Source organism: Eriocheir sinensis, chromosome 23 (assembly GCF_024679095.1).
Source record: "Eriocheir sinensis breed Jianghai 21 chromosome 23, ASM2467909v1, whole genome shotgun sequence".
Taxonomy (NCBI): Eukaryota; Metazoa; Arthropoda; class Malacostraca; order Decapoda; family Varunidae; genus Eriocheir; species Eriocheir sinensis.
In genome coordinates this window covers 2,052,488-2,080,032 of record NC_066531.1, presented here as the reverse complement: position 1 = coordinate 2,080,032, position 27,545 = coordinate 2,052,488, and the positions used below count along the sequence as shown (strand labels likewise).

At 43.6% G+C, this 27,545-nt stretch overlaps 1 protein-coding gene and 4 long non-coding RNA genes across 14 annotated transcripts in view; 3 read left to right on the top strand and 2 right to left on the bottom strand.

Annotated features, from left to right (window-relative positions):
• LOC127002352 (protein jagunal-like) lies at positions 1–27,403 on the top strand. Of its 9 annotated transcripts, XR_007755997.1 has the most exons (8): positions 1–225; positions 2,764–2,793; positions 9,333–9,474; positions 10,457–10,549; positions 17,583–17,705; positions 25,910–26,279; positions 26,383–26,485; positions 26,589–27,403. XR_007755997.1 is itself a non-coding variant. In XM_050868240.1 (6 exons), the coding sequence occupies exons 1-6, from the start codon at positions 137–139 to the stop codon at positions 26,039–26,041; spliced, it is 609 nt and encodes a 202-aa protein (XP_050724197.1). In that variant the 5' UTR covers positions 1–136; the 3' UTR covers positions 26,042–27,403. The 9 variants fall into 9 exon arrangements, 2 of the variants coding, with proteins under 2 accessions (XP_050724197.1, XP_050724198.1); XR_007755998.1 differs by lacking the exon at positions 26,383–26,485; XR_007755996.1 differs by lacking the exon at positions 26,383–26,485 and having other exon boundaries at positions 26,486–27,403.
• LOC127002376 (uncharacterized) lies at positions 2,800–4,975 on the bottom strand. The gene is made up of 5 exons (XR_007756108.1): positions 4,642–4,975; positions 4,476–4,539; positions 4,255–4,431; positions 4,178–4,224; positions 2,800–3,960 (listed from the first exon to the last, which is right to left on the bottom strand). It is a non-coding gene; the product is annotated as an uncharacterized LOC127002376 (long non-coding RNA).
• LOC127002382 (uncharacterized) lies at positions 12,045–13,395 on the top strand. Of its 2 annotated transcripts, XR_007756127.1 has the most exons (4): positions 12,045–12,470; positions 12,557–12,642; positions 12,944–13,029; positions 13,245–13,395. It is a non-coding gene; the product is annotated as an uncharacterized LOC127002382 (long non-coding RNA). The 2 variants fall into 2 exon arrangements; XR_007756126.1 differs by lacking the exon at positions 12,944–13,029 and having other exon boundaries at positions 13,202–13,395.
• Positions 19,406–23,115, top strand: LOC127002373 (uncharacterized). Its single transcript, XR_007756103.1, has 3 exons — positions 19,406–19,912; positions 20,220–20,425; positions 21,144–23,115. It is a non-coding gene; the product is annotated as an uncharacterized LOC127002373 (long non-coding RNA).
• LOC127002378 (uncharacterized) overlaps positions 23,250–27,545 on the bottom strand; it is a 20,724-nt gene continuing 16,428 nt past the window's right edge. Inside the window, exon 2 of the long non-coding RNA XR_007756112.1 lies at positions 23,250–23,851. This is a non-coding gene — a long non-coding RNA (uncharacterized LOC127002378). The remainder of the gene's footprint in view (positions 23,852–27,545) is intronic.

Below are 27,545 nucleotides of genomic sequence, written 5' to 3'. Positions count from 1 at the left end.
TCCACAGGTGACACAGTCAGACACACGGGGGGCCAGTGGCTGAGGCTGCCGCAGAGGGAGAGGAGGTCACCCGCCGCCCCGCCACTCACACGACCTTGCCTCCCTGACCCGGCCGGGCGTGGGGCGGGAGGGCAGGATGGCGTCCCGTGACGGGCCCATGGTGAGCGGGACAGACGGCAGCGACTTCGTGCACCGGGAGACCGTGGCGCCGCATTACCAGATTAGGTGAGAAACACGAGAAGCCTGGCGGGCACCATTCCTGGCACTGCCCGCGGCGCCCGCCCTCACGGACCCGCCTGACAGCCCTGACCACGCTGGAAGGACGCCCCGGGGTGGAGGGACGGGGATCACCTGGGAGGGCCCGGGGTGGAAGCACGGGGATCAGCTGGGAGGGCCTGGGGTGGAAGCACGGGGACCAGCTGGGACGGCTCGGGGTGGAAAGATAGGGATCAGCTGGGACGGCCCGGGGTGAAAGCACGGGGATCACCTGGGACGGCCTGGGGTGAAAGCACGGGGATCAGCTGGGATGGCCTGGGGTGAAAGCACGGGGATCAGCTGGGATGGCCTGGGGTGAAAGCACGGGGATCAGCTGGGATGGCCTGGGGTGGAAGGTCAGGGATCAGCTGGGACGGCCTGGGGTGGAAAGACAGGGATCAGCTGGGACGGCCTGGGGTGGAAAGACAGGGATCAGCTGGGACGGCCTGGGGTGGAAGGTCGGGGATCAGCTGGGACGACCCGGGGTGGAAGCACGGGGATCAGCTGGGACGGCCCGGGGTGGAAAGACAGGGATCAGCTGGGACGGCCTGGGGTATAAGGTCAGGGATCAGCTGGGACGGCCTGGGGTATAAAGACAGGGATCAGCTGGGACGGCCCGGGGTGGAAAGACAGGGATCAGCTGGGACGGCCCGGGGTATAAGGACAGGGATCAGCTGGGACGGCCCGGGGAAGGAAGCACGGGGACCAGCTGGGACGGCCTGGGGTGGAAAGACAGGGATCAGCTGGGACGGCCCGGGGAAGGAAGCACGGGGATCAGCTGGGACGGCCCGGGATGGAAAGACAGGGATCAGCTGGGACGGCCTGGGGTGGAAAGACAGGGATCAGCTGGGACGGCCTGGGGTGGAAAGACAGGGATCAGCTGGGACGGCCTGGGGTATAAGGTCGGGGATCACCTGGGACGGCCTGGGATGGAAGCACGGGGATCAGCTGGGATGGCCCGGGATGGAGGGACGGGGAACAGCTGGGAAGGGCTGAAGCCAAACTGAGGACAGGTTACAACATTTTAGCAGTGAAAAGTTACCAGGTATTAGCTTGAGGTGGGATTATGTTAAACTATATATAAGGTCAAAACAGCGTTAATTCCTTACAAGAAATCCGCCCTACCCCGAACACAAGCCTGGGGACTTCTGGGGAATCGGGTTTTTTCGGGGACGGCTAAATCACTGGAAAATGGGCTTCCGAAATTTCCCACCAAAATCTCTTAAATAGGATCTTTTTCCTTGGAGGCTATAATGTGGAGGGGTCCAGGGGGGCATACCCTACCTTGGTTATGAGGGGGATCGAGGGGGAGAAGCCCCCCGTTAGAGGTTTGGTTGGGGTAGTTTAAATATATTCAACATGACTTTTCCCTATATTTGCTCTACTTCTAGGGTATTTTTCCCTAGGAGGTTATAATGGAAGGGGGTCGAGGGGGGAGAAGCCCTGCGTCAGAGGTTAGGTTATGTAAGGTTCGGTTGGGGTAGTTTAAATATATTCAACATGACTTTTCCCTATATTTGCTCTACTGCTAGGGTCTTTTTCCCTAGGAGGTTATAATGGAAGGGGGTCGAGGGGGGAGAAGCCCCCTGTTAGAGGTTAGGTTATGTAAAGTTCGGTTAAGGTAGTTTAAATATATTCAACATGACTTTTCCCTATAGTTGGTCTACTTCTAGGGTCTTTTTCCCTAGGAGGTTATAATAGAGGGGGGTCGAGGGAGGTAAAGCCCACTGTTAGAGGTTAGGTTATGTAAAGTTGGGTTGGGGTAGTTTAAATATGTTTGACATGAGGTTTGGGCTGTCAAAAATTACACGGCGTGGGATGGATTTGGCCGGCGGTTGTGGGGGGTGGGGGTTGACACCCGACACTCGTCAACGGACCGGCTGCAGCGGCTGCTAGGTTATGTTATGATAGATTACAAGAGTATATGTTAGGGACTTCATAAACATATATTTGTGACCTCCTCCTGTGGGTCAAGGGACTCTATCCCCTCAAGAGCTCTGTATCCCTGCTCACAGCAAGCACTCGGCCCAATCCCTGGTCTGGATTGATTGGGGTCTGGCCTGGTGAAAACCTTGTGCCTGACGTATGATTACGGCTTAGCAATGGTGGCAGAGCCCAGAAGCCTCACTCAGCCACTGTGGCGCATGTGCATATGAGATGGCTGGCGGCCACAGGGAGGGTCATGACACCATGCAAAATGATGAAGTGATGCTTGACTGGTGGTCTTTGCTTGAAACACACACGTTTCTGTGAACGTTTCATTGTGGAAGTTGGTGCTTAACATTCCTAAAATAATATTGCAACACTTGGCGTAGTTGTGTGTTCCGTGGTGGGTCTGGGGACATGTTTCCTGGGCTTGGTAATTTTTGCAGTCAATATTTGAGAGTTCAGAATGAGCCTTGACTGTTCATTACTATGGAATTTTAATGAGTTTTAAATGAGGTTTCTTTTATCCTTTTTCCATGGTCTGTACGGCTTCTTATATAATATAATATTTGGTTATTACAGCTGGCCCACAAAGAAGACCTTGTCACAACTGTAAGTCATTAGTGACTACTTGTCTCCTCATGCAGTCCCTAGCAATCCCTTCTATAGAGTTTTGACCCATGTGTAGCGAGAGCATTGGCTGTGCCTTGCTACTAGTGTATTGCTATTATTATTGTCCTTCATCTGTATTTCCTCCTGCCTACGACTTGAACTCTTTCAAGGGGAGGGTATCAGGACGCCTCTCCTCCCGAAACTGACCTCTCTTTCGGCCACCTCTTTGGATTCTTTTTAGGAGCAGCGAGTAGCGGGCTTTTTTTTAATTATTGTTTACTTTTCTTGTGCCCTTGAGCTGTATCATTTGCTATATATAAAAAAAAAACAGGATCTCACCAGTAATGTGTGGTTGGCGCCTGTAAGATGCTGTTAATAGTGGAAATGTCAATTGCTCACCACTGAAACACATGAATTAACCGTGTAGCAGCAATGGGCCAAATTTGTGGCTTTACCGTGTAGCAGCGATGGGCCAAATTTGTGGCTTTACCGTGTAGCAGCGATGGGCCAAATTTGTGGCTTTACCGTGTAGCAGCGATGGGCCAAATTTGTGGCTTTACCGTGTAGCAGCGACGGGCCAAATTTGTGGCTTTACCGTGTAGCAGCGATGGGGCAAATTTGTGTCTTTACCGTGTAGCAGCGATGGGCCAAATTTGTGGCTTTACCGTGTAGCAGTGATGGGCCAAATTTGTGGCTTTACCGTGTAGCAGCGATGGGCCAAATTTGTGGCTTTACCGTGTAGCAGTGACGGGCCAAATTTGTGGCTTTACCGTGTAGCAGTGATGGGCCAAATTTGTGGCTTTACCGTGTAGCAGTGATGGGCCAAATTTGTGGCTTTACCGTGTAGCAGCGATGGGCCGAATTTGTGGCTTTACCGTGTAGCAGCAACGGGCCAAATTTCTGTCTTGATATAACCCCCCCAAAATAGATGATACATAATCTGATCACACATGCGTTGATATATATTATGAAATGGTTTGCGTGAGTGATGATTCTCAGTATTTTGCTTAGAGGGGCCTTTAACCTAACCTAACCTAACCTGACCTTTAACCTAACCTAACCTAACCTATCCTAACCTAACCTGACCTTTAACCTAACCTAACCTAACCTGACCTGACCTTTAACCTAACCTAACCTAACCTAACCTGACCTTTAACCTAACCTAACCTGACCTTTAACCTAACCTAACCTAACCTGACCTTTAACCTAACCTAACCTGACCTTTAACCTAACCTAACCTAACCTAAGCTAACCTAACCCAACCTAACCTAACCTAACCTGACCTAACCTAACCTATAACCTAACCTAACCTAACCTGACCTTTAACCTAACCTAACCTAACCTAACCTAACCTAACCTAACCTGACCTGACCTTTAACCTAACCTAACCTAACCTGACCTTTAACCTAACCTAACCTAACCTAACCTAACCTAACCTAACCCAACCTAACCTAACCTAACCTGACCTTTAACCTAACCTAACCTAACCTAACCTGACCTTTAACCTAACCTAACCTAACCTGACCTTTAACCTAACCTAACCTAACCTAACCTGACCTTTAACCTAACCTAACCTAACCTAACCTGACCTTTAACCTAACCTAACCTAACCTAACCTGACCTTTAACCTAACCTAACCTGACCTTTAACCTAACCTAACCTGACCTTTAACCTAACCTAACCTAACCTAACCTAACCTTTAACCTAACCTAACCTAACCTGACCTTTAACCTAACCTAACCTAACCTGACCTTTAACCTAACCTAACCTAACCCAACCCAACCCAACCCAACCCAACCCAACCCAACCCAACCCAACCCAACCCAACCCAACCCAACCTAACCTAACCTAACCTAAGAAACATGACCCCTGCAGCTACTGGGTTAAGAGCTCATCCATTCCACTAATGAAAAAAAAAGCCCGCTACTTACTGCTCCTGAATAGAGTTGAGTGTCCAAAGAGATAAAGCTATTTCGGGAGGATAGGCGTCCTGATGCATGTAACTCTGGATTCACGGGAGTATTGTGTCCTTGAAGAGGTCATCGCGTAAATCCAAAACAGTGTAAATCCAACAAGAGGTCGGTTTGTACCTCTATTGCCTACCGTATCACTCTGACTCCTCTCCCTCTCGTGGTTCCTCCTCTGGCTGCCCTTCCCCTCGTGGTAGCACAGCAGCGAGGGTGTTGTTGTTGTTGTTGAGCAGCGTGGGTACTGTATTGTTCGAGTGGCGCGTGGGAAGAACTCTGTGGCCGTGTGAGTCCAGTTGCGTGAGACATCTGGGGGACACTCCTTAAAATATCGCGTATAAGTGAAAAAAAACGTGTAAATTAAACACTTATTTGGATTTTGGACCACGCGGTATTTCAAAAACGCGTAAACCAAACTCGCGTAAATCAAGAGTTACCTGAACCCTCCTCTTGAAAGAGTTTAAGTCGTAAATCAAATAATATTGGCAGCAATGCGCATATTTATTCTGTAGCTAAATAGTTTGTGTTTTTCACGCACCATTCTGTTGAAGCAAAGTTTGTGCAAAATACACATTATCATTGCCTTTCATGGAGCTTATTACATGTTGAATAAGTGACTATGGGTAGGCGGTGGCTGAGTGGTAGCGTGCTGGGCCCACGTTCGCCGCGTGATGGTCGATGCGGGTTCGAATCCCCACGCTACCACCTGGGGTTTCAGTCACCGCCGAGTGGCTTAAAACTACCCACATGCTGTCCTGAAGACCTCCCATCAACCCGGACTCTAGCGGAAACCGTCCAAGTGAATCAAGGAGGAGTTCCGGGGGGCAGCATGAGCCAAGAGAGGATGGCGCCACTATAAACACTTGCCTGCGCCATGATGGGGCTGGGGCTGAGCACTATCCGGGCCCCTCAAGCAAGCCTACCAGCTCTATAGGCCTAGACGTAAAAAAAAAATGAGCCTCCTTTCGGAACGCTGCTGCAGGTCTCCATGTTTTGTCCTTGTTAACAGAAATACAGAACTGGTTTCCAAAGAATGTGTAGATCTTCCCACATAAACATTACATATATTTAACATACAATTTGCATTCTATCAATTTTATTCTGCGCATTAACGGATATGTATTTCCGTGCCATTATTTCAGAATCAGAAGTTTGTGGTCATCAAGCTTGACTCAAAATTATGCCTTATCAAGAGTAAAATCTGGGATGTTTGACAAGACAAGTAGTCACCTCTGTGCTATACTCTAACATCGGCATTTTGATGTTTTGATGTTTTGCCATTGTGGTTATTTTGATTAGCTATGCATGGCTATCTCTTACCCAGACTATGGCAAAGGAATGACGTGATTATGTAAACCCTTTTAACACCTTGTCTGTGGATTTCCTAGAAGACATCAAGCTTCAGGAATGGAACAAAAAGTGGCTGCTACAATTCAGTGAGGGGGCTTCGTGGTGCAGTGGTTAGCACACTCAGCTCACAACCGAGAGAGCCCAGGTTCGATTCCCGGGCGGAGTGGAAAAATTTGGGCGGGTTTTCCGATACCCTACGCCCCTGTCCACCCAGCAGTGAATGGGTACGAGGTATTAATCGGGGGTTGTGTCCCGTCTCCTGGGGTCTGTTCCCTTCTCCTATAATTCCTTCCCCTTCTGTCTCTCTCCGGCATATGACCACAGATGTTGCGCTGACTAAACCAAACTTTCCAACTGTTCCCTTCTCCTATAATTCCTTCCCCTTCTGTCTCTCTCCGGCATATGACCACAGATGTTGCGCCGACTAAACCAAACTTTCCAACTGTTCCCTTCTCCTATAATTCCTTCCCCTTCTGTCTCTCTCCGGCATGTGACCACAGATGTTGCGCCGACTAAACCAAACTTTCCAACTTTTTCAATCATAGAAGTGAAGGAAATATAGCCGATCTAACCCCTCCCGCAAATCACAGTCTTTTTACAAATCTTTTAGAAGTAAAAAGTTTTGTGCTCAAGTTTTGGAGCTCGAGTTCACACACGAGGAGGCGGTGGCTGAATGGATAGCATGACAGCGCCGCGTTCAGGAGGACGCGAGTTCAATCCCCGCCCGGTGCCACCAAGCTGGGATTTTTCAGCCGCCGCCGAGTGGCTTAAAACTACCCACATGCTGTCCTGAAGACCACCCATCAACCCGGACTCTAGATTCTAGGATTAAAGATGAGCTCCGGGAGGGCAGCATGAGCCAGTGCAAGATGGCGCCACTATAAACACTTGCCTGCGCCAGAATGGGCTGGGGCGACCATCAGGATCTACCGGGAAGAAGCCTTGGGACGTCCATCAGGATCTACCGGGAAGAAGCCTTGGACCGACCATCAGGCCCCACCGGGAAGAAGCCTTGGACCGACCATCAGGCCCCACCGGGAAGAAGCCTTGGACCGACCATCAGGCCCCACCGGGAAGAAGCCTTGGACCGACCATCAGGCCCCACCGGGAAGAAGCCTTGGGCCGACCATCAGGATCCACCGGGAAGAAGCCTTGGGCCGACCATCAGGCCCCACCGGGAAGAAGCCTTGGACCGACCATCAGGATCCACCGGGAAGAAGCCTTGGGCCGACCATCAGGATCCACCGGGAAGAAGCCTTGGGCCGACCATCAGGATCCACCGGGAAGAAGCCTACCAGCACAATAGGCCACGACGTAAAAAAAAGAAGAAAAAAAATACCTTATACCCCAAACAAGAGCGATTTTCTAGAGGCTTAATTCATGTGCAACTAACTTTGAAATTTGCTTCTTAATAATGCTGTGAATGTTGAGAATTTACACTTGTTTAAGAGTGGGCTGGAGTTTCCTGCTAGATTCTTTTATTAACTTTTTTCTTGTTTTCATGGGTTAAAGTTCTTCCCTCTTGGGTGTATAGGCCTTTGAACTCCCCAAGAGGCTGATTCTTTTAGCCTATAATAAAGATAATTTTGATAAATGTAAAATACCCAGACTTTTCTTTTAATTATAATTGATAGATCTTAAAATGCAGACTCTTAGGATTTGAACCTGTGAAATATGGATGAGTGGAGTTTTAACCGTGTAGCAGCGACGGGCCAAATTTGTGGCTTTACCGTGTAGCAGCGATGGGCCAAATTTGTGGCTTTACCATGTAGCAGTGATGGGTCAGATTTGTAGCTTTGCCGTGTAGCAGCGACGGGTCAGATTTGTGGCTTTACAGTGTAGCATCGATGGGTCAAATTTGTGGCTTTACCGTGTAGCAGCGACAGGTCAAATTTGTGGCTTTACCGTGTAGCAGCGACAGGTCAAATTTGTGGCTTTACCGTGTAGCAGCGACGGGCCAAATTTGTGCCATGATATAAACCCCCAAAATAGATGATACATAATCTGATCCCAAATGCTTTGATATATATTATGAAATGGTTTGTGTGAGGGGTGATTTTTTCTCATTTTTCTCACTTGGAGGGACCATTAAGAAACATGACCCCCGCTGCTACTGGGTTAAAGTAGTTGGATTGTTGAAGTAGGCGGTGGCTGAGTGGTAGCGTGCTGGGCCCACATTCACCGCGTGATGGACGACGCGGGTGGGTTCGAATCCCCACGCTACCACCTGGGATTTTTCAGTCACCGCCGAGTGGCTTAAAACTACCCACATGCTGTCCTGAAGACCACCCATCAACCCGGACTCTAGAGGAAACCGTCCAAGTGAATCAAGGAGGAGTTCCAGGGGGCAGCATGAGCCAAGGGAAGATGGCGCCACTATAAACACTTGCCTGCGCCATGACGGGCTGGGGCCAACTACCATCCAGGCCCCTTAAGCAAGCCTACCAGTGTTATAGGCATGGACGAAAAAAATAAAAGTCTGGTCATTGTGCGAACATGTTGGTTAATTTGCATGGTCGCCAGTTAGTCAAAGATCACCGAATTTCTTAGATGTACAGCTATGAAAAGAGATCAAGTAATAGTATGATTTTATTAGCAATGTTGCAAAATAGGTTAAAACATGCTACAATGTCTGAAATATCTAGGGGGCTTCGTGGTGCAGTGGTTAGCACACTCAGCTCACAACCGAGAGGGCCCGGGTTCGATTCCCAGGCGGAGTGGAAAAATTTGGGCGGCTTTTCCGATACCCTACGCCCCTGTCCCCCCAGCAGTGTACCAGGTATTAATCGGGGGTTGTGTCCCGTCTCCTGGGGTCTGTTCCCTTCTCCTATAATTCCTTCCCCTTCTGTCTCTCTCTCCGGCATATGACCACAGATGTTGCACCGACTAAACCAAACTTTCCAACTGTTCCCTTCTCCTATAATTCCTTCCCCTTCTGTCTCTCTCCGGCATATGACCACAGATGTTGCGCCGACTAAACCAAACTTTCCAACTGTTCCCTTCTCCTATAATTCCTTCCCCTTCTGTCTCTCTCCGGCATATGACCACAGATGTCGCGCCGACTAAACCAAACTTTCCAACTGTTCCCTTCTCCTATAATTCCTTCCCCTTCTGTCTCTCTTCGGCACATGACCACAGATGTTGCGCCGACTAAACCAAACTTTACAACCTTTCTGAAATATCTAATTATTTGTGTGTCTATTTGTCCCTTGTGTCTGGCAGCGCGCTCAACAAGGGGCGGCTTCGAAAATGCGTCTTCTCACACCTCCTCTTGGCGCTGTTAATGCTGATCAAGATGGTCCCAGACATCCTCGACAGGCTGGATATCTTCATCCTTGAAATAGAAGAGCTTGAAGTTCCTCAGGTGAGTCAACAATAAGCTCTCTTAGAAAACGAACCTTAGAGTTAAGAGTTTTCATTCTTTGTTTTGATCCATCTACTTGCACTAATGGATGGTACATAACTCTGGATTCACGCGAGTATTGTATCCTTGAAGAGGTCATCGCGTAAATCCAACAAGAGGTCAGTTTGTACCTCTATTGCCTACCGTATCACTCTGACTCCTCTCCCTCTCGTGGTTCCTCCTCTGGCTGCCCTTCCCCTCGTGGTAGCACAGCAGCGAGGGTGTTGTTGTTGTTGTTGAGCAGCGTGGGTACTGTATTGTTGTTCAAGCGCCGCGTGGGAAGAACTGTGTGGCCGTGTGAGTCCACTTGCGTGAGACATCTGGTGGACACTCCGTAAAATATCGCGTTTAATGAAAAAAAAACGTGTAAATTAAACATTTGGATTTTGGACCACACGGTATTTCAAAAACGCGTAAACCAAACTCGCGTAAATCAAGAGTTCCCTGTATTTATAATTTTATTTACTTACATTAAGGTCATTTGAGGAGACTGAGGAGTTTCCAGCTGAGTGGTCTAGCCAGCATTAGTTAAGACATTTCTGAAACACTCCATTCTCAAGCTCAGTGACTGGAGGGTGTGAGGGGAGAGTGGTCTGACTGCCAAGGCTGGGATTCGAACCCAAGCCCATGGATTTGTAGCTAGGCACCCTAATCACTGCTCTACGGAGACGCTCATTGCAGGATATGTATTTTTCTTGTATATTCTGTTTTTTATTTTATTTATGAGAAACATTTTAACAAGTCTTATGCATTTTTCTTGTATATTCTGTTTTTTATTTTATTTATGAGAAACATTTTAACAAGTCTTATGCATTTTTCTTGTATATTCTGTTTTTTATTTTATTTATGAGAAACATTTTAACAAGTCTTATGCATTTTTCTTGTATATTCTGTTTTTTATTTTATTTATGGGAAACATTTTAATAAGTCTTTTTCCTTGCAGCCACTGAAATGGGAGTATATATGGTTGGTCGGGTCCTTGGCAAGCTTCTTGGGGCTCACCGCCATCAGAAAGAACCGGGTTATGCTGCTCCAGGTTAGTGCCCAGCTGAGTGTTTTCTAGCGAGTCTTTGCTGCTGTGTTAGGGGGCTTCGTGGTGCAGTGGTTAGCACACTCAGCTCACAACCAAGAGAGCCCGGGTTCGATTCCCGGGCGGAGTGGAAAAATTTTGGTGGCTTTTCCGATACCCTACGCCCCTGTCCACCCAGCAGTGTACCAGGTATTTGTCGGGGGTTGTGTCCCGTCTCCTGGGGTCTGTTCCCTTCTCCTATAATTCCTTCCCCTCCTGTCTCTCTCCGGCATATGACCACAGATGTTGCGCCCACTAAACCAAACTTTCCAACTGTTCCCTTCTCCTATAATTCCTTCCCCTTCTGTCTCTCTCCGGCATATGACCACAGATGTTGACTAAACCAAACTTTCCAACTGTTCCTTCTCCTATAATTCCTTCCCCTTCTGTCTCTCTCCGCATGTGACCACAGATGTTGCATGACTAAACCAAACTTTCCAACTGTTCCTTCTCCTATAATTCCTTCCTTCTGTCTCTCTCCGCATATGACCACAGATGTTGCGCATCTCCTATAATTCCTTCCCTTCTGTCTCTCTCCGCATATGACCACAGATGTTCTAAACCAAACTTTCCAACTGTTCCTTCTCCTATAATTCCTTCCCCTTCTGTCTCTCTCCGGCATATGACCACAGATGTTGCACCCTCTCTCCGCATATGACCACAGATGTTAGCCACTAAACCAAACTTTCCAACTGTTCCTTCTCCTATAATTCCTTCCCCTTCTGTCTCTCTCCGGCATATGACCACAGATGTTGCGCCGACTAAACCAAACTTTCCAACTGTTCCCTTCTCCTATAATTCCTTCCCCTCCTGTCTCTCTCCGGCATATGACCACAGATGTTGCGCCGACTAAACCAAACTTTCCAACTGTTCCCTTCTCCTATAATTCCTTCCCTCAAACCTCGTCACACCACACACAACATCAAACGCATCTTAACCCCTAAAGGACAAGTGACCCGCAGCCGGAGGTCTTGGCGTACCAGCACAATAGGCCACGACGTAAAAAAATAAATAAATAAATGAATAAAAAAATTGAGTTTGTTGCTTCAATATCTGCAACTTTTGTTTTATGAATTTTTTTTTGTCCGATAAATATGAAAATTTGGCTTTTTTAGAGTTTATTGTAATTTCCAGAGTAATTACAATAAGGATTTATGAATCGCTTATATCATTAGAACCAGCTTGATATGATGTAAGATGTTTATTAACCTGGTAGCTTCAACAGGCCAAATTTGTGGCTTTACCGTGTAGCAGCGATGGGCCAAATTTGTGGCTTTACCGTGTAGCAGCGATGGGCCAAATTTGTAACTTTACCGTGTAGCAGCGATGGGCCAAATTTGTAACTTTACCGTGTAGCAGCGATGGGCCAAACTTGTGGCTTTACCGTAGTATGACAGCCAAATTGTGGCTTTTACCGTGTAGCAGCGACGGGCCAAATTTGTGGCTTTACCGTGTAGCAGCGATGAGCCAAATTTGTGGCTTTACCATGTAGCAGCGATGGGCCAAATTCATGCCATGATATCAACCCCCCAAAATAGATGATACATAATCTGATCACAAATGCTTTGATATATATTATGAAATGGTTTGTGTGAGGGGTGATTTTTTCTCATTTTTCTCGCTTAGAGGGACCATTAAGAAACATGACCCCCGCTGATACTGGGTTAATTGAGGCTTTACGAGAAGTGTACTTGAAATACGGCTGTCTTTTGTGTTCCCTGGAAGCACCCCTTAGATTGATTGCGTCATTTAGGGGTTACAGGAGTCACAATCGGAGATATTTTTACCGACCCCGACTCACACCCATGGCTTGGAATGAGTTAGCAATGAGGGCAAGGAAGATCCACAATTTTAAGTCCAAGTTTGGTAAAAGTAGATATGGAACCAGGTTATTTTAAGTCCAAGTTTGGGAAAAGTAGATATGGAACCAGGTTATTTTAAGTCCAAGTTTGGGAAAAGTAGATATGGAACCAGGTTATTTTAAGTCCAAGTTTGGGAAAAGTAGATAAGGAACCAGGTTATTTTAAGTCCAAGTTTGGGAAAAGTAGATAAGGAACCAGGTTATTTTAAGTCCAAGTTTGGTAAAAGTAGATAAGGAACCAGGTTATTTTAAGTCCAAGTTTGGGGAAAGTAGATATGGAACCAGGTTATTTTAAGTCCAAGTTTGGGGAAAGTAGATATGGAACCAGGTTATTTTAAGTCCAAGTTTGGTAAAAGTAGATATGGAACCAGGTTATTTTAAGTCCAAGTTTGGGGAAAGTAGATATGGAACCAGGTTATTTTAAGTCCAAGTTTGGGGAAAGTAGATATGGAACCAGGTTATTTTAAGTCCAAGTTTGGGGAAAGTAGATAAGGAACCAGGTTATTTTAAGTCCAAGTTTGGGAAAAGTAGATATGGAACCAGGTTATTTTAAGTCCAAGTTTGGGAAAAGTAGATAAGGAACCAGGTTATTTTAAGTCCAAGTTTGGGGAAAGTAGATATGGAACCAGGTTATTTTAAGTCCAAGTTTGGGAAAAGTAGATATGGAACCAGGTTATTTTAAGTCCAAGTTTGGGAAAAGTAGATATGGAACCAGGTTATTTTAAGTCCAAGTTTGGGAAAAGTAGATATGGAACCAGGTTATTTTAAGTCCAAGTTTGGGAAAAGTAGATATGGAACCAGGTTATTTTAAGTCCAAGTTTGGGAAAAGTAGATAAGGAACCAGGTTATTTTAAGTCCAAGTTTGGGAAAAGTAGATAAGGAACCAGGTTATTTTAAGTCCAAGTTTGGGGAAAGTAGATAAGGAACCAGGTTATTTTAAGTCCAAGTTTGGTAAAAGTAGATAAGGAACCAGGTTATTTTAAGTCCAAGTTTGGTAAAAGTAGATATGGAACCAGGTTATTTTAAGTCCAAGTTTGGGGAAAGTAGATAAGGAACCAGGTTATTTTAAGTCCAAGTTTGGTAAAAGTAGATAAGGAACCAGGTTATTTTAAGTCCAAGTTTGGTAAAAGTAGATAAGGAACCAGGTTATTTTAAGTCCAAGTTTGGGAAAAGTAGATATGGAACCAGGTTATTTTAAGTCCAAGTTTGGTAAAAGTAGATAAGGAACCAGGTTATTTTAAGTCCAAGTTTGGGAAAAGTAGATAAGGAACCAGGTTATTTTAAGTCCAAGTTTGGGAAAAGTAGATATGGAACCAGGTTATTTTAAGTCCAAGTTTGGGAAAAGTAGATATGGAACCAGGTTATTTTAAGTCCAAGTTTGGGGAAAGTAGATATGGAACCAGGTTATTTTAAGTCCAAGTTTGGGAAAAGTAGATATGGAACCAGGTTATTTAGGTAAACACACACACACACACACACACACACACACACACACACACACACACGCACAGAAACCCGCTTAGATGTAGATATTTCTCCACTGTACAGACTACCGGAATATGAAATGTTCACTAATAACAGAAACAGGTTTGGTGGGGGAGTGGCCATTTATATCTCTAGTAAGTACAAATCTTCTGTGATCAATGAATTTTCTAAATTGGAACCTTTTATGGAATGCTTGGGAATCGAAGCAATATGTAATGCTAATACTTATTTATTTCTTTGTATTTACAGACCACCTCAAAGCAGTATAAATAATTTTCACAATTCACTTAATGAAATCTTATCCCTAATTAAAGATAAAAATTACAAGGAGGTTTTTGTGTTTGGAGACTTAAACATAGATTTGTTACAATGTAATAATGACAATGTGCAGGATTTAATTAATATAATGTACAGCTATTCTTTATTTCCTCTAACTACCTTGCCTACTCGAGTAACTTCAACTTCATCCACGTTAATTGATCATGTTTGGTCATCTCAGATTGAAAGTAATACTGCCAATTATATATTAAAGACAGATATCAGTGACCACTACCCAGTAATCTCTGTATTTAAATGTGATAAATATCGTCATCCTTCTCCCACTTACGTAACTAAAAGAATATTTAATCAGGACTCCTTGAAAAATTTAGTAATAGTCTCTCACAAACTAATTGGAGTGACACATTAAATTGTATATGTGCTAATGAGGCCTACAACTTATTTTACAGTAAATTTAAAACATGTTTTGATAAGTGTTTTCCGGAAAGAAAAATTAAATTTAGTTTTAAAAGGAACGTAGTCCACACATTACTCTAGCTCTTAAGAATAGTATTAGAGAAAACATCGACTTGAAAAACTAGCTCATAAATGGCCTTTAACGTTTAAGGAGCCTTATAGAATATATAGAAATAAATTAACGTCACTTTTAAAATTAGCCAAGAAGAAGTATAACCAAGAGCAGTTACTTAATAGCCAAGGTAATCCAAAACAACACTGGAGATCCATTAATACTATTCTTGGTAGATGCACAGGTGCTAAACATACAGTTATTGAATTAAAGCCACATTGTACTGACATTTCTGAAACATTTAATGACCATTTTTTGAAGGCTGGGGGGCTAGATCATGATATAGTAGGGGATGAATATATGACATATTTACACAACTCACCTAATTACTTGGTATACTTATCACCAGCTACACAGATAGAAATTGAAAACTTTCTTAAGACATTAAAAGGTACATCATCTGGTTTTGATGAAATTTCTCCCTTGGTCGTAAGACAAACTGCCAGCATAATTTCCTTGCCATTAACACACATAGTTAACCTCACATTAAAGAAAGGAGTTTTTCCGGACGAACTTAAGAAAGCTAAAATTATTCCATTATTTAAGTCAGATAATAGAGATGATGTCAATAACTACAGACCTATATCAGTTCTTCCTGTGTTCAGTAAAGTCTTTGAAAAGTGATATGCACTCGTCTTGTAAATTTCATTGAGAAAAATAATTTATTTTCGAATTGTCAGCATGGTTTTAGACCAGGGCGCTCTACTGAGTCGGCCATATTTCAGTTTACCAATAATGTGTATAAATATCTGGAAAAGAAACATTATTTAGTTGGAATTTTTTTAGATCTTTCTAAGGCTTTTGATTCGCTATGTCATAAAATTCTTTTAAGTAAACTTAGTAATTTTGGGATTCGGGAGTTCCTTTAGAATTATTCAAAAATTATTTAACAAATCGATTTCAAGCTGTTTACTGTAATTCTAAATATTCTTCTTTCAAGCCTATCAAAATGGATCTATCCTAGGACCTATACTTTTTCTCATCTATATTAATGATATTGTCAATGCTAGTAATAAATTTAAGTATACCATTTATGCTGACGACACTAATTTACTATTAGATGATAAAAATATAAATAGTTTGCATATAAACATTAATAATGAGCTCAATTCAATTAATATGTGGCTTAAACATAATAAGTTAAGGTTAAATATCACTAAAACAAAATACATTATCTTTCAAAACCGATCAGTCACTACTAACATGCCACCTATAACACTTGAAGGAAAAGTACTTGAACGAGTTTCTTATACTAAGTTTTTGGGCGTTGTCATAGATCAAAATATCAATTGGAAATACCAAATTAATTCTGTTGCAAATAAACTATCTAGGATATGTGGCATACTGTATCGAATAAGAAATAGCCTTACACAAGAAGCACTTATCAGTATTTATTATACACTTTGTTACCCGCATCTCATTTATTGTGTATCTGTGTGGGCGTGTCGTGGCCTTCCTTTCTTAAAATCTTCAGGTTTCTCAAAATAAGATATTTAGGTGTATGTTTTACATGAACAAGTTTGATTCCACACATAACGATTTTCCACACATAGATTTCTTAATTTTAAAACATTCATTGTTATTTTCTACAATTATTTATTTATAAAAACCTCGCACTGATGCATGGAACTCATCCTTTTCAAGTTATTAATACAGTGCATAATACTAGCAGGAACAATATAAATCTTATCTCTCCACAGTTCAGGACAGTTCTTTTCAGAAATAGTATTTTATGCTCAGGACCTCAAGTTTGGAATTCTTTGCCAGTAGAAATAAAAAATCTCCTTAATAGTAATAATTTCTCTCTATTTAAAAAGTCAGTAAAACACACTTATTTGCAATCCAAAACAATCACGGTTAAAATTATAATTTATTCCTGAAACATGAACACAAATTTACATTATTAAATCTAATCAGTGAATTGCATAGTACTATTGTCCATATTATTTTTATTATTATTATTATTATTATTATTGTTATTATTATTATTATTATTATTATTGTTATTATTATTGTTGATGCTGTTGTAGTTGTTATTATAGTTAACATTTTAGATATAACTATTATAACTTCATCTGGTATTATAGTTAATGTTGTTATTTATTGTATATTTGTATTTAGCTTTATGGTTGGGAGCTATCTGCAACCTTTAGAAAGATAATAATAGTACAATGAAATAAATATACAGTCTGTCGGGAAGCTTGACTTGACAGGCTAGATTAGTGCCAGAATTATATATATATATATATATATATATATATATATATATATGTATATATCAATGTGTGTATATTATGGCAATAAACATTACTTACTTACTTTACTTACTTACACACACACACACTAGAAAGAATACAAATGCAGGGAGGGATTGATGTACAAGGAGAGACTAAAGAAAATGGACTTACCAACACTGGAACAAAGAAGAGAAAGGGTAGACTTAATACAAATCTACAAATGATTGAGCAAAATGGAAGAAGTAGACATCGAGGAGTTAGTACCAAAAGAAGGACTTAGCACCAGGAACACAAAAGGACATAGCAAAAAGTTGAGGAAGGGAAGATGCTTGATAGACATAAAGAAATATAGCTTCCCGCAAAGAAATATAGAGGTTTGAACAGACTAAGTGAGGATGTGGTATTGGCGAGGAGTGTGCAAAGCTTGAAGGAAAAGTTGGATAAATGTAGATTTGGAGATGGGACCACACCAGGTAAACACACACACACACACACACACACACACACAGAGGTACCGATATTGAATTTATTAATGTATACACAGACTAATTTGTTTTCTCATTATTGCAGATATATTTTGGACTTGTCAATCTTCTGTCAACTGTCCCGATACTCCTCGCAGCCATGATATACTTTAAGGAATTTGCTGAATACTGTACGGAAGATGAGCCTCAAGGTCTTCAGTTATGGCAGGTAAGGTTTGATGAGCCTCATGTCAACAGTACCAGATTCTACTTATATGTAATTTTCCTTCATATAATTTTTTGGGGTGGGTCATATCTGGATTGCATTGCCTGGGGAACTCTTGTTTTAAGCGAGTATTGTGTCCTTGAAGAGGTCATTGCGTAAATCCAACAAGAGGTCAGTTTGTACCTCTATTGCCTACCGTATCACTCTGACTCCTCTCCCTCTCGTGGTTCCTCCTCTGGCTGCCCTTCCCCTCGTGGTAGCACAGCAGCGAGGGTGTTGTTGTTGTTGTTGAGCAGCGTGGGTACTGTATTGTTGTTCAAGCGCCGCGTGGGAAGAACTGTGTGGCCGTGTGAGTCCACTTGCGTGAGACATCTGGGGGACACTCCGTAAAATATCGCGTATACGTGAAAAAAACGTGTAAATTAAACATTTATTTGGATTTTGGACCACGCGGTATTTCAAAAATGCGTAAACCAAACTCGCACAAATCGAGAGTTACCTGTAGTTTAAATGCATTCAAAAAGAGGTTAGATAAGTTTATGGATGAAAAGATTCGGTAGGAAATAGTGGGTGAGAGATACAGGATGGATGACGAGTGGAATGGGCTGGGTGGCTGTGGGGGAGGTGGATGATGGGAGCCACACTGCCGTTCGTGGTAGGTAGACAGGGGCAGCCCAGTATAGACCAATGGGCTTCTTGCAGACCGGTTGCGTTCATATATTCAACCACACACACCATGCTTTGCTCACATAAGGTCCAATCAAACTGACAAGTCCATTTGGGCGGAGGCTACCATGGGTCTATTTCTCTCCTCTGGTCTCCCACACAGTCCCAAGACCTATCCCAACCTCTCATATGTAAGGAAAAACTATATGTTGGGACTATATGGCAAAGCAGAAGGGGGAGATGGACCCATGGTAGCCTCCGCCGAAATGGACCAGACAATTTGGTTGGGCTATACTGTTGCTCAACTCTCCAGCTCCCCCTCCCATACCCTGAGTGTTTGCATCTTAAGCCATGATCTTGATGTGTTAACAATCGTTCATATTTGCTAACTGACGAGCAGCAGGAAAGAGAACAAGGCTGGGGGTGTAAATATAGGGGTGAGTGCGTTCCCAAGTCTTTCATTTCAATAGTCGTCCGTCAAATAGTAGTTTCCAATAGCGCGGTTTGGTTTTATGTGGATTTTCGATGATTGTTAAGGATTTTTAAGTAATTCAATAGCTCAGGTTTGGTTTTATGTGGATTTTCGATGATTGTTAAGGATTTTTAAGTAATTCAATAGCTCAGGTTTGGTTTTATGTGGATTTTCGATGATTGTTTAGGATTTTTAAGTAATTCAATAGCGCGGTTTGGTTTTATGTGGATTTTCGAAGATGATTGTTAAGGATTTTTAAGTAATTCAATAGCTCGGGTTTGGTTTTATGTGGATTTTCGAAGATGATTGTTAAGGATTTTTAAGTAATTCAATAGCTCGGGTTTGGTTTTATGTGGATTTTTGAAGATGATTGTTAAGGATTTTTAAGTAATTCAATAGCGCGGTTTGGTTTTATGTGGATTTTCGAAGATGATTGTTTAGGATTTTTAAGTAATTCAATAGCTCGGGTTTGGTTTAATATGGATTTTCGAAGATGATTAAGGATTTTTAAGTAATTCAATAGCGCGGTTTGGTTTTATGTGGATTTTCGAAGATGATTGTTCAGGATTTTTAAGTAATTCATTAGCGCGGTTTGGTTTTATGTGGATTTTCGAAGATGATTGTTAAGGATTTTTAAGTTTCCCGACAAGCAGGAGATGTAAAAATCCTTAAAGATCGTCTATGGCAATCCGTATAAAACCGATCTATTGCAAACTGTGCTATTTGAGGGACATCTGTATCAATCAAGCAACCAGTATTGGAACATAGCAATATATAGGTTGATATTACAAGACATTTTCATTTCTCACATTTATTTCTAAAGGCTAAAGAAGGGATCATTTGGGTTCTAATGAGTGTTTCTTTAGGTTCACGGTACAGAGGAAGGGTCACACTACCACCAGGGTCATAAAACTACTCCTGGAAATGCCCACAACTCCTAGGAAAGCCTTGTCAAATATGTGTTTCTAGGTTCATGGTACAGAAGAAGGGTCAAACTACCACCAGGGTCATAAAACTACTCCTGGAAATGCCCACAACTCCTACGAAAGCCTTGTCAAATATGTGTTTCTAGGTTCATGGTACAGAAGAAGGGTCACACTACCACCAGGGTCATAAAACTACTCCTGGAAATGCCCACAACTCCTAGGAAAGCCTTGTCAAATATGTGTTTCTAGGTTCATGGTACAGAAGAAGGGTCACTACCACCAGGGTCATAAAACTACTCCTGGAAATGCCCACAACTCCCACGAAAGCCTTGTCAAATATGTGTTTCTAGGTTCACGGTACAGAAGAAGGGTCACACTACCACCAGGGTCATAAAACTACTCCTGGAAATGCCCACAACTCCTAGGAAAGCCTTGTCAAATATGTGTTTCTAGGTTCATGGTACAGAAGAAGGGTCAAACTACCACCAGGGTCATAAAACTACTCCTGGAAATGCCCACAACTCCTAGGAAAGCCTTGTCAAATATGTGTTTCTAGGTTCATGGTACAGAGGAAGGGTCACACTACCACCAGGGTCATAAAACTACTCCTGGAAATGCCCACAACTCCTAGGAAAGCCTTGTCAAATATGTGTTTCTAGGTTCATGGTACAGAGGAAGGGTCAAACTACCACCAGGGTCATAAAACTACTCCTGGAAATGCCCACAACTCCTAGGAAAGCCTTGTCAAATATGTGTTTCTAGGTTCATGGTACAGAAGAAGGGTCACACTACCACCAGGGTCATAAAACTACTCCTGGAAATGCCCACAACTCCTAAAGCCTTGTCAAATATGTGTTTCTAGGTTCACGGTACAGAGGAAGGGTCACTACCACCAGGGTCATAAAACTACTCCTGGAAATGCCCACAACTCCCACGAAAGCCTTGTCAAATATGTGTTTCTAGGTTCACGGTATAGAAGAAGGGTCACACTACCACCAGGGTCATAAAACTACTCCTGGAAATGCCCACAACTCCTAGGAAAGCCTTGTCAAATATGTGTTTCTAGGTTCATGGTACAGAAGAAGGGTCACACTACCACCAGGGTCATAAAACTACTCCTGGAAATGCCCACAACTCCCACGAAAGCCTTGTCAAATATGTGTTTCTAGGTTCATGGTACAGAAGAAGGGTCAAACTACCACCAGGGTCATAAAACTACTCCTGGAAATGCCCACAACTCCTAGGAAAGCCTTGTCAAATATGTGTTTCTTTAGGTTCACGGTACAGAGGAAGGGTCAAACTACCACCAGGGTCATAAAACTACTCCTGGAAATGCCCACAACTCCTAGAAAAGCCTTGTCAAATATGTGTTTCTAGGTTCATGGTACAGAAGAAGGGTCGAACTACCACCAGGGTCATAAAACTACTCCTGGAAATGCCCACAACTCGCACGAAAGCCTTGTCAAATATGTGTTCTTGGGCGGCGAAATGTCTTAATACGACCCATAGTGTTTGTGTAAGCCTGTTTTGCCAGTAGACTCTCTTGGGGGCCTCTTGGATGACCCAGCCCATTAGTGACGAACGCAAATATCTTTCATCCATAGTTACTGCTGTGGTATATGACCCATCCTTTGCCCCATGCTGCCCAAATTTCGCGTAGAACCAGGAAGGCTTGTGCTTACTGTGTGGCTGCGAGACATGGAGAGTGACTTGGAGAGGCCTGGCGATGTCTTTGTAGGAGGATCACAGGGTTTCGCTGGAATGTCTCTGTGTTGAACCAGTGACTGAATCGAGGCCCGTCACCAGCTTAAGTCTGTGAATCCCAACTCTGGCTGTGTGGGCGTGTGGCATGCATGTGGCCTGGGTGTTGATGCTGCTCACAGGGTTGTTTGTGTACGAGACAACCCTGGGTGGAGGAGGCCAAGTGGATGCCCTCATAACTCATGGCTGGGGCAAGGAATCCAGTCCTGCCGGGAGGGACAGGGTGGTCGCACTGCCGGGAATATGGACGGTGAGTGAGTGTAGCGACGCGCCCCAGGTGTATGCTCCACATTAGTTGGCTAGTTTTCAGTATCAGCTTGGAGATTTAATGGACCCGAATTTAACGGACCACAAAATCTCAACGGAAAAATCTACCCGTCAATGAACGTTCTGTCCGTTGGTGGGTATTTGTCCGGTGTGACTCTGGCTTTCGAAACGTCAAAGCCTTAAAATAACAACATCACACACAGTTATATTATTGATCAAACCGCTTGCATTGCCTCCCTTAAGATTGAGGAGGGTGAAGCCCCCCCCCCCTCCCATTACGTAGGTTAGGTTAAGTTAGGTTTGGTTATTTGGCTGGTGGTTTGTGGCGGCAGAAATACAAAGCGCGGAACGGGACATGGCAGCGACGTGTGGGGTCCTATGCGTGGGCCTGTCTGTCACGCCCCTTTTCTTTGGGGACTGCCGGGGTGGACCAGATGAGACGGAGCTTGTTAATCCCGCCTTGTGGATTCCTGGAACATCCTGAACCCCATGGAGGATCAATGAGTACCTTATATATCACCTCAACTCAGGAGGTTCAGAGTGGGGCTCTCTGAGATGGGGAGACCTGGCAATGGAGAGATCAATAGAGGGGGTCATGCCAAGTGCTGGGCGGGCCAGAGCGATGGTGCCCGTCTCAAGAGTAACTATAGCCGCTTCGTGGTGCAGTGGTTAGCACACTCGGCTCACAATCGAGAGAGCCCGGGTTCGATTCCTGGGTGGAGTGGAAAAATTTGGGCGGCTTTTCCGATACCCTACGCCCCTGTCCACCCAGCAGTGAATGGGTACCAGGTATTAATCGGGGGTTGTGTCCTGTCTCCTGGGGTCTGTTCCCTTCTCCTATAATTCCTTCCCCTTCTGTCTCTCTTCGGCATATGACCACAGATGTTGCGCCGACTAAACCAAACTTTCCAACTGTTCCCTTCTCCTATAATTCCTTCCCCTTCTGTCTCTCTCCGGCATATGACCACAGATGTCGCGCCGACTAAACCAAACTTTCCAACTGTTCCCTTCTCCTATAATTCCTTCCCCTTCTGTCTCTCTCCGGCATATGACCACAGATGTTGCGCCGACTAAACCAAACTTTCCAACTGTTCCCTTCTCCTATAATTCCTTCCCCTTCTGTCTCTCTCCGGCATATGACCACAGATGTCGCGCCGACTAAACCAAACTTTCCCTGTTTTACTGTAAAGCTGTGAGACATGGACAGTGCATGGTGACTTGAAGAGGTGTATCGATATGCTTGCTACCAAATGCCGTTACAGGGTCAAAGGGTATCGCTGGAATGACTTTGTGTGTACTTGATGAAGCTGAATTGAGGCCTGTTACCAGCTTAGTCTGTGAACACCAACCTCTCCTATATGGGCACACCTCCTGGACGCAGCGTTACCAGATTCTCGTACCCAGAACATCGTATATTCCTGTTTCAGACGCAGAACAATTGCAGAAAAACATCGCTCACTAAACCACACTCTAATTGTGAATCGGTGTAGGCTCGACAGTTTTAGGCCTCAAACAGACGAGAAAAGTATGCCTATTATGACACTGGTAACACTGACTGGACATTGATCCTGTATGACAACCCTGAGTGACTGGAGCAAGTTGATTGATCCTGCTGAGAGGGGCTTTGAGTGGAAGGGGCAGCTGTGGAGAGGCTTGCTTGGGAAGATCATTGGGAGTGGAGGCTTGTAGTGGAAGGGGCAGCTGTGTGAAGGCTTGCTTGGGAAGATCATTGGGAGTGGAGGCTTGTAGTGGAAGGGGCAGCTGTGTGAAGGCTTGCTTGGGAAGATCATTGGGAGTGGAGGCTTGTAGTGGAAGGGGCAGCTGTGGAGAGGCTTGCTTGGGAAGATCATTGGGAGTGGAGGCTTGTAGTGGAAGGGGCAGCTGTGTGAAGGCTTGCTTGGGAAGATCATTGGGAGTGGAGGCTTGTAGTGGAAAGAGCATCTGTTTGAAGGCTTGCTTGGGAAGATCATTCGGAGTGGAGGTGGGGAGTGAGTGAAGCAATGCACCCCCTGATGTATGCTTCCCATCAGTTAGTCAGTTCAGTAGTCCTTCAGTATCTGTAAAAAAAATTAAGGGTTAGATTTCAGTGCTTAAAAGTACTAATATATATCCAGTTTTGGAGTTTAAATATAGGATAGAAAAACTTAAGTCATCCCTCAAATAGAACCGTTTCCAAAAGTTCGGTTTTAAAAGGATTGTCGTGGAAGATCTCCGAGGATTTCAAAATTTCCTGCTTGTCGGGAAATGAAAAAATCCTCTCGGAAAATCGACATAGAACCAAAACCTTGCTATTTGAGGGACCACTGTTGTTGCCTTCGCTATTCAGGGTTTGAGTGTTCTAGAATCAGGCCTTTCGTTTCTGCGTAAATCTTAAGCCATGCGAGATAATGGCTTCTTTTCCTGTTTCCCGTAAAGTAGAAGATATTGGCTTGGGTGATGATATGGTTTGTTTACAATTCATACTGTAATTCCAATGGTCTGTTTGACGCTAATTGCAATGGTCTGTTAAACTCTGAATGCCATGGTCTGTAACTCTAATTCCCATGGTCTGTAACTCTAATTTCCATGGTCTGTAACTCTAATTCCCATGGTCTGTAACTCTAATTTCCATGGTCTGTAACTCTAATTTCCATGGTCTGTAACTCTAATTTCCATGGTCTGTAACTCTAATTTCCATGGTCTGTAACTCTAATTCCCATGGTCTGTAACTCTAATTCCCATGGTCTGTAACTCTAATTCCCATGGTCTGTTTAACTCTAATTGCAATGGTCTGTTTAACTCTGATTGCCATGGTCTGTTTAACTCTGATTGCCATGGTCTGTAACTCTAAATGCCATGGTCTGTAACTCTAATTCCCATGGTCTGTAACTCTAATTCCCATGGTCTGTAACTCTAATTCCCATGGTCTGTAACTCTAATTCCCATGGTCTGTTTAACTCTAATTCCCATGGTCTGTTTAACTCTAATTCCCATGGTCTGTAACTCTAATTCCCATGGTCTGTAACTCTAATTCCCATGGTCTGTAACTCTAATTCCCATGGTCTGTTTAACTCTAATTGCCATGGTCTGTAACTCTAATTCCCATGGTCTGTAACTCTAATTCCCATGGTCTGTAACTCTAATTTCCATGGTCTGTTTAACTCTGAATGCCATGGTCTGTAACTCTAATTCCCATGGTCTGTAACTCTAATTCCCATGGTCTGTAACTCTAATTGCCATGGTCTGTAACTCTAATTCCCATGGTCTGTAACTCTAATTCCCATGGTCTGTAACTCTAATTTCCATGGTCTGTTTAACTCTGAATGCCATGGTCTGTAACTCTAATTCCCATGGTCTGTAACTCTAATTCCCATGGTCTGTAACTCTAATTCCCATGGTCTGTAACTCTAATTCCCATGGTCTGTTTAACTCTAATTCCCATGGTCTGTTTAACTCTAATTGCAATGGTCTGTTTAACTCTGATTGCCATGGTCTGTTTAACTCTGATTGCCATGGTCTGTAACTCTAAATGCCATGGTCTGTAACTCTAATTCCCATGGTCTGTAACTCTAATTCCCATGGTCTGTAACTCTAATTCCCATGGTCTGTAACTCTAATTCCCATGGTCTGTTTAACTCTAATTCCCATGGTCTGTTTAACTCTAATTCCCATGGTCTGTAACTCTAATTCCCATGGTCTGTAACTCTAATTGCCATGGTCTGTAACTCTAATTCCCATGGTCTGTAACTCTAATTGCCATGGTCTGTAACTCTAATTCCCATGGTCTGTAACTCTAATTGCCATGGTCTGTAACTCTAATTGCCATGGTCTGTAACTCTAATTCCCATGGTCTGTAACTCTAATTCCCATGGTCTGTAACTCTAATTCCCATGGTCTGTTTAACTCTAATTCCCATGGTCTGTAACTCTAATTCCCATGGTCTGTAACTCTAATTCCCATGGTCTGTAACTCTAATTCCCATGGTCTGTAACTCTAATTCCCATGGTCTGTAACTCTAATTCCCATGGTCTGTAACTCTAATTCCCATGGTCTGTGTAACTCTAATCCCCATGGTCTGTAACTCTAATTCCCATGGTCTGTTTAACGCTAATTCCCACGGTCTTTTCTGGTTCCAGGGTTACCCAATCAGCGTGTTATGGTACAGCTTCATTTTGGTGGCCATGCAAGTTCACATCTTCACGCTAATCTTCGCCTGGAAGCTTATATATGCCTGGAAGAACCGAGGGGCTACCAAGAAGGTTCAGTAAGACCGCCCATGGACTCAATACGTTGGGTTATAATTTCTGGTTGTTGATTTCTTATTTTTTGTATGTGTGGTTTTCATAATAAATATTTGGAAAGCATTTACTGAGATCGGCAAATTATGTACTTAATTTTGGACGTTTTGACAATTGGTAAGTTTTTTGGCATGATAAAGAAATGTGTGTGACATGGCTGGAAATGCCCACAACTCCTACGAAAGCCTTGTCAAATAGGTGTTTCTAGGTTCACAGTACAGAAGAAGGGTCAGACTACCACCAGGGTCATAAAACTACCCCTGGAAATGCCCACAACCCCTACGAAAGCCTTGTCAAATAGGTGTTTCTAGGTTCACGGTACAGAGGAAGACTCACACTACCACCAGGGTCATAAAACTACCCCTGGAAATGCCCACAACTCCTACGAAAGCCTTGTCAAATAGGTGTTTCTAGGTTCACGGCACAGAAGAAGGGTCAGACTACCACCAGGGTCATAAAACTACCCCTGGAAATGCCCACAACCCCTATGAAAGCCTTGTCAAATAGGTGTTTCTAGGTTCACGGTACAGAAGAAGGGTCAGACTACCACCAGGGTCATTAAACTACCCCATTTTCTGGATTCTAGAGATTGTTTTGGGGGTTTGGGGTTTAGGAGAAGGGCCAAACTACCACCAGGGTCATTAAACTACCCCATTTCTGGATTCTAGAAATTGTTTTTGGGGGGTTCGGGGTTTAGAAGAAGGGCCAAACTATCACCAGGGTCATTAAACTACCCCTGGAAAGGCCCATAACCCTTACAAAAGCCATGTCAAATGCGTGTGGTTGGGGCGACGGAATGTTTAAAGAGTCTGTCCCTTGGAAAATATATAAGTTTGTCTCAGTGAATGCTGATATCCTGTTTTGTTATTATGTACTTCATTTCAACTGGAGTAGACCTATTGTCATCCCTCAAATAGTGTGGTTTCGGCTATATACAGATTGTCATTGTATATCTTTTTAGGAGTTTTAAATTTCCTGCTTGTCGGGAAATTCAAAAACCCTGAAAACTCGTCTGAAAATCCACACAAAACCGAACTATTTGAGGGGCGTCTGTAATGTTATCATGGGGACGAATTTTGTGCCCTACGGGTACAGAATTGTTTACACATTCATTGTTAAAGCTGGAGAGGTAGATATTGTAATAGCTATCCTTTCATAGCCTTTGAATATCCCTTGTTTTTCGTGGTGCCAGAGTGAGTTGAAGGGTTTGGCTCTCTATATACAAATGTATTTTCACAATTTGTTGAGCAAACATACGTCTTTTTGTTGTTGAAGTGTTCCACCCATCACCATAACCGTTACTGCCCTGTTAAAAGTTTACAAGCTGGTCTTTTTGAGGTGTTTTCTTTACCCTGTGATGAATGTATGTCCCACCATGCTTGTGTCCGGGAATAGACCATACTGGTACTTTTGTGGGATCGGATTTGGCGAAGTAATATTTCTGCTTTGGGAAACATTTATAGTCCAACCAAAT

Bases quoted from the DNA above. Each gene is read 5' to 3' on its own strand.
- LOC127002352 (XM_050868240.1), top strand. From the start codon at position 137: ATGGCGTCCCGTGACGGGCCCATGGTGAGCGGGACAGACGGCAGCGAC. The intron at 226-2,763 runs GTGAGAAACACG...TGGTTATTACAG, and splicing joins GCGCCGCATTACCAGATTAG to CTGGCCCACAAAGAAGACCT. The intron at 2,794-9,332 runs GTAAGTCATTAG...TGTGTCTGGCAG, and splicing joins AAGAAGACCTTGTCACAACT to CGCGCTCAACAAGGGGCGGC.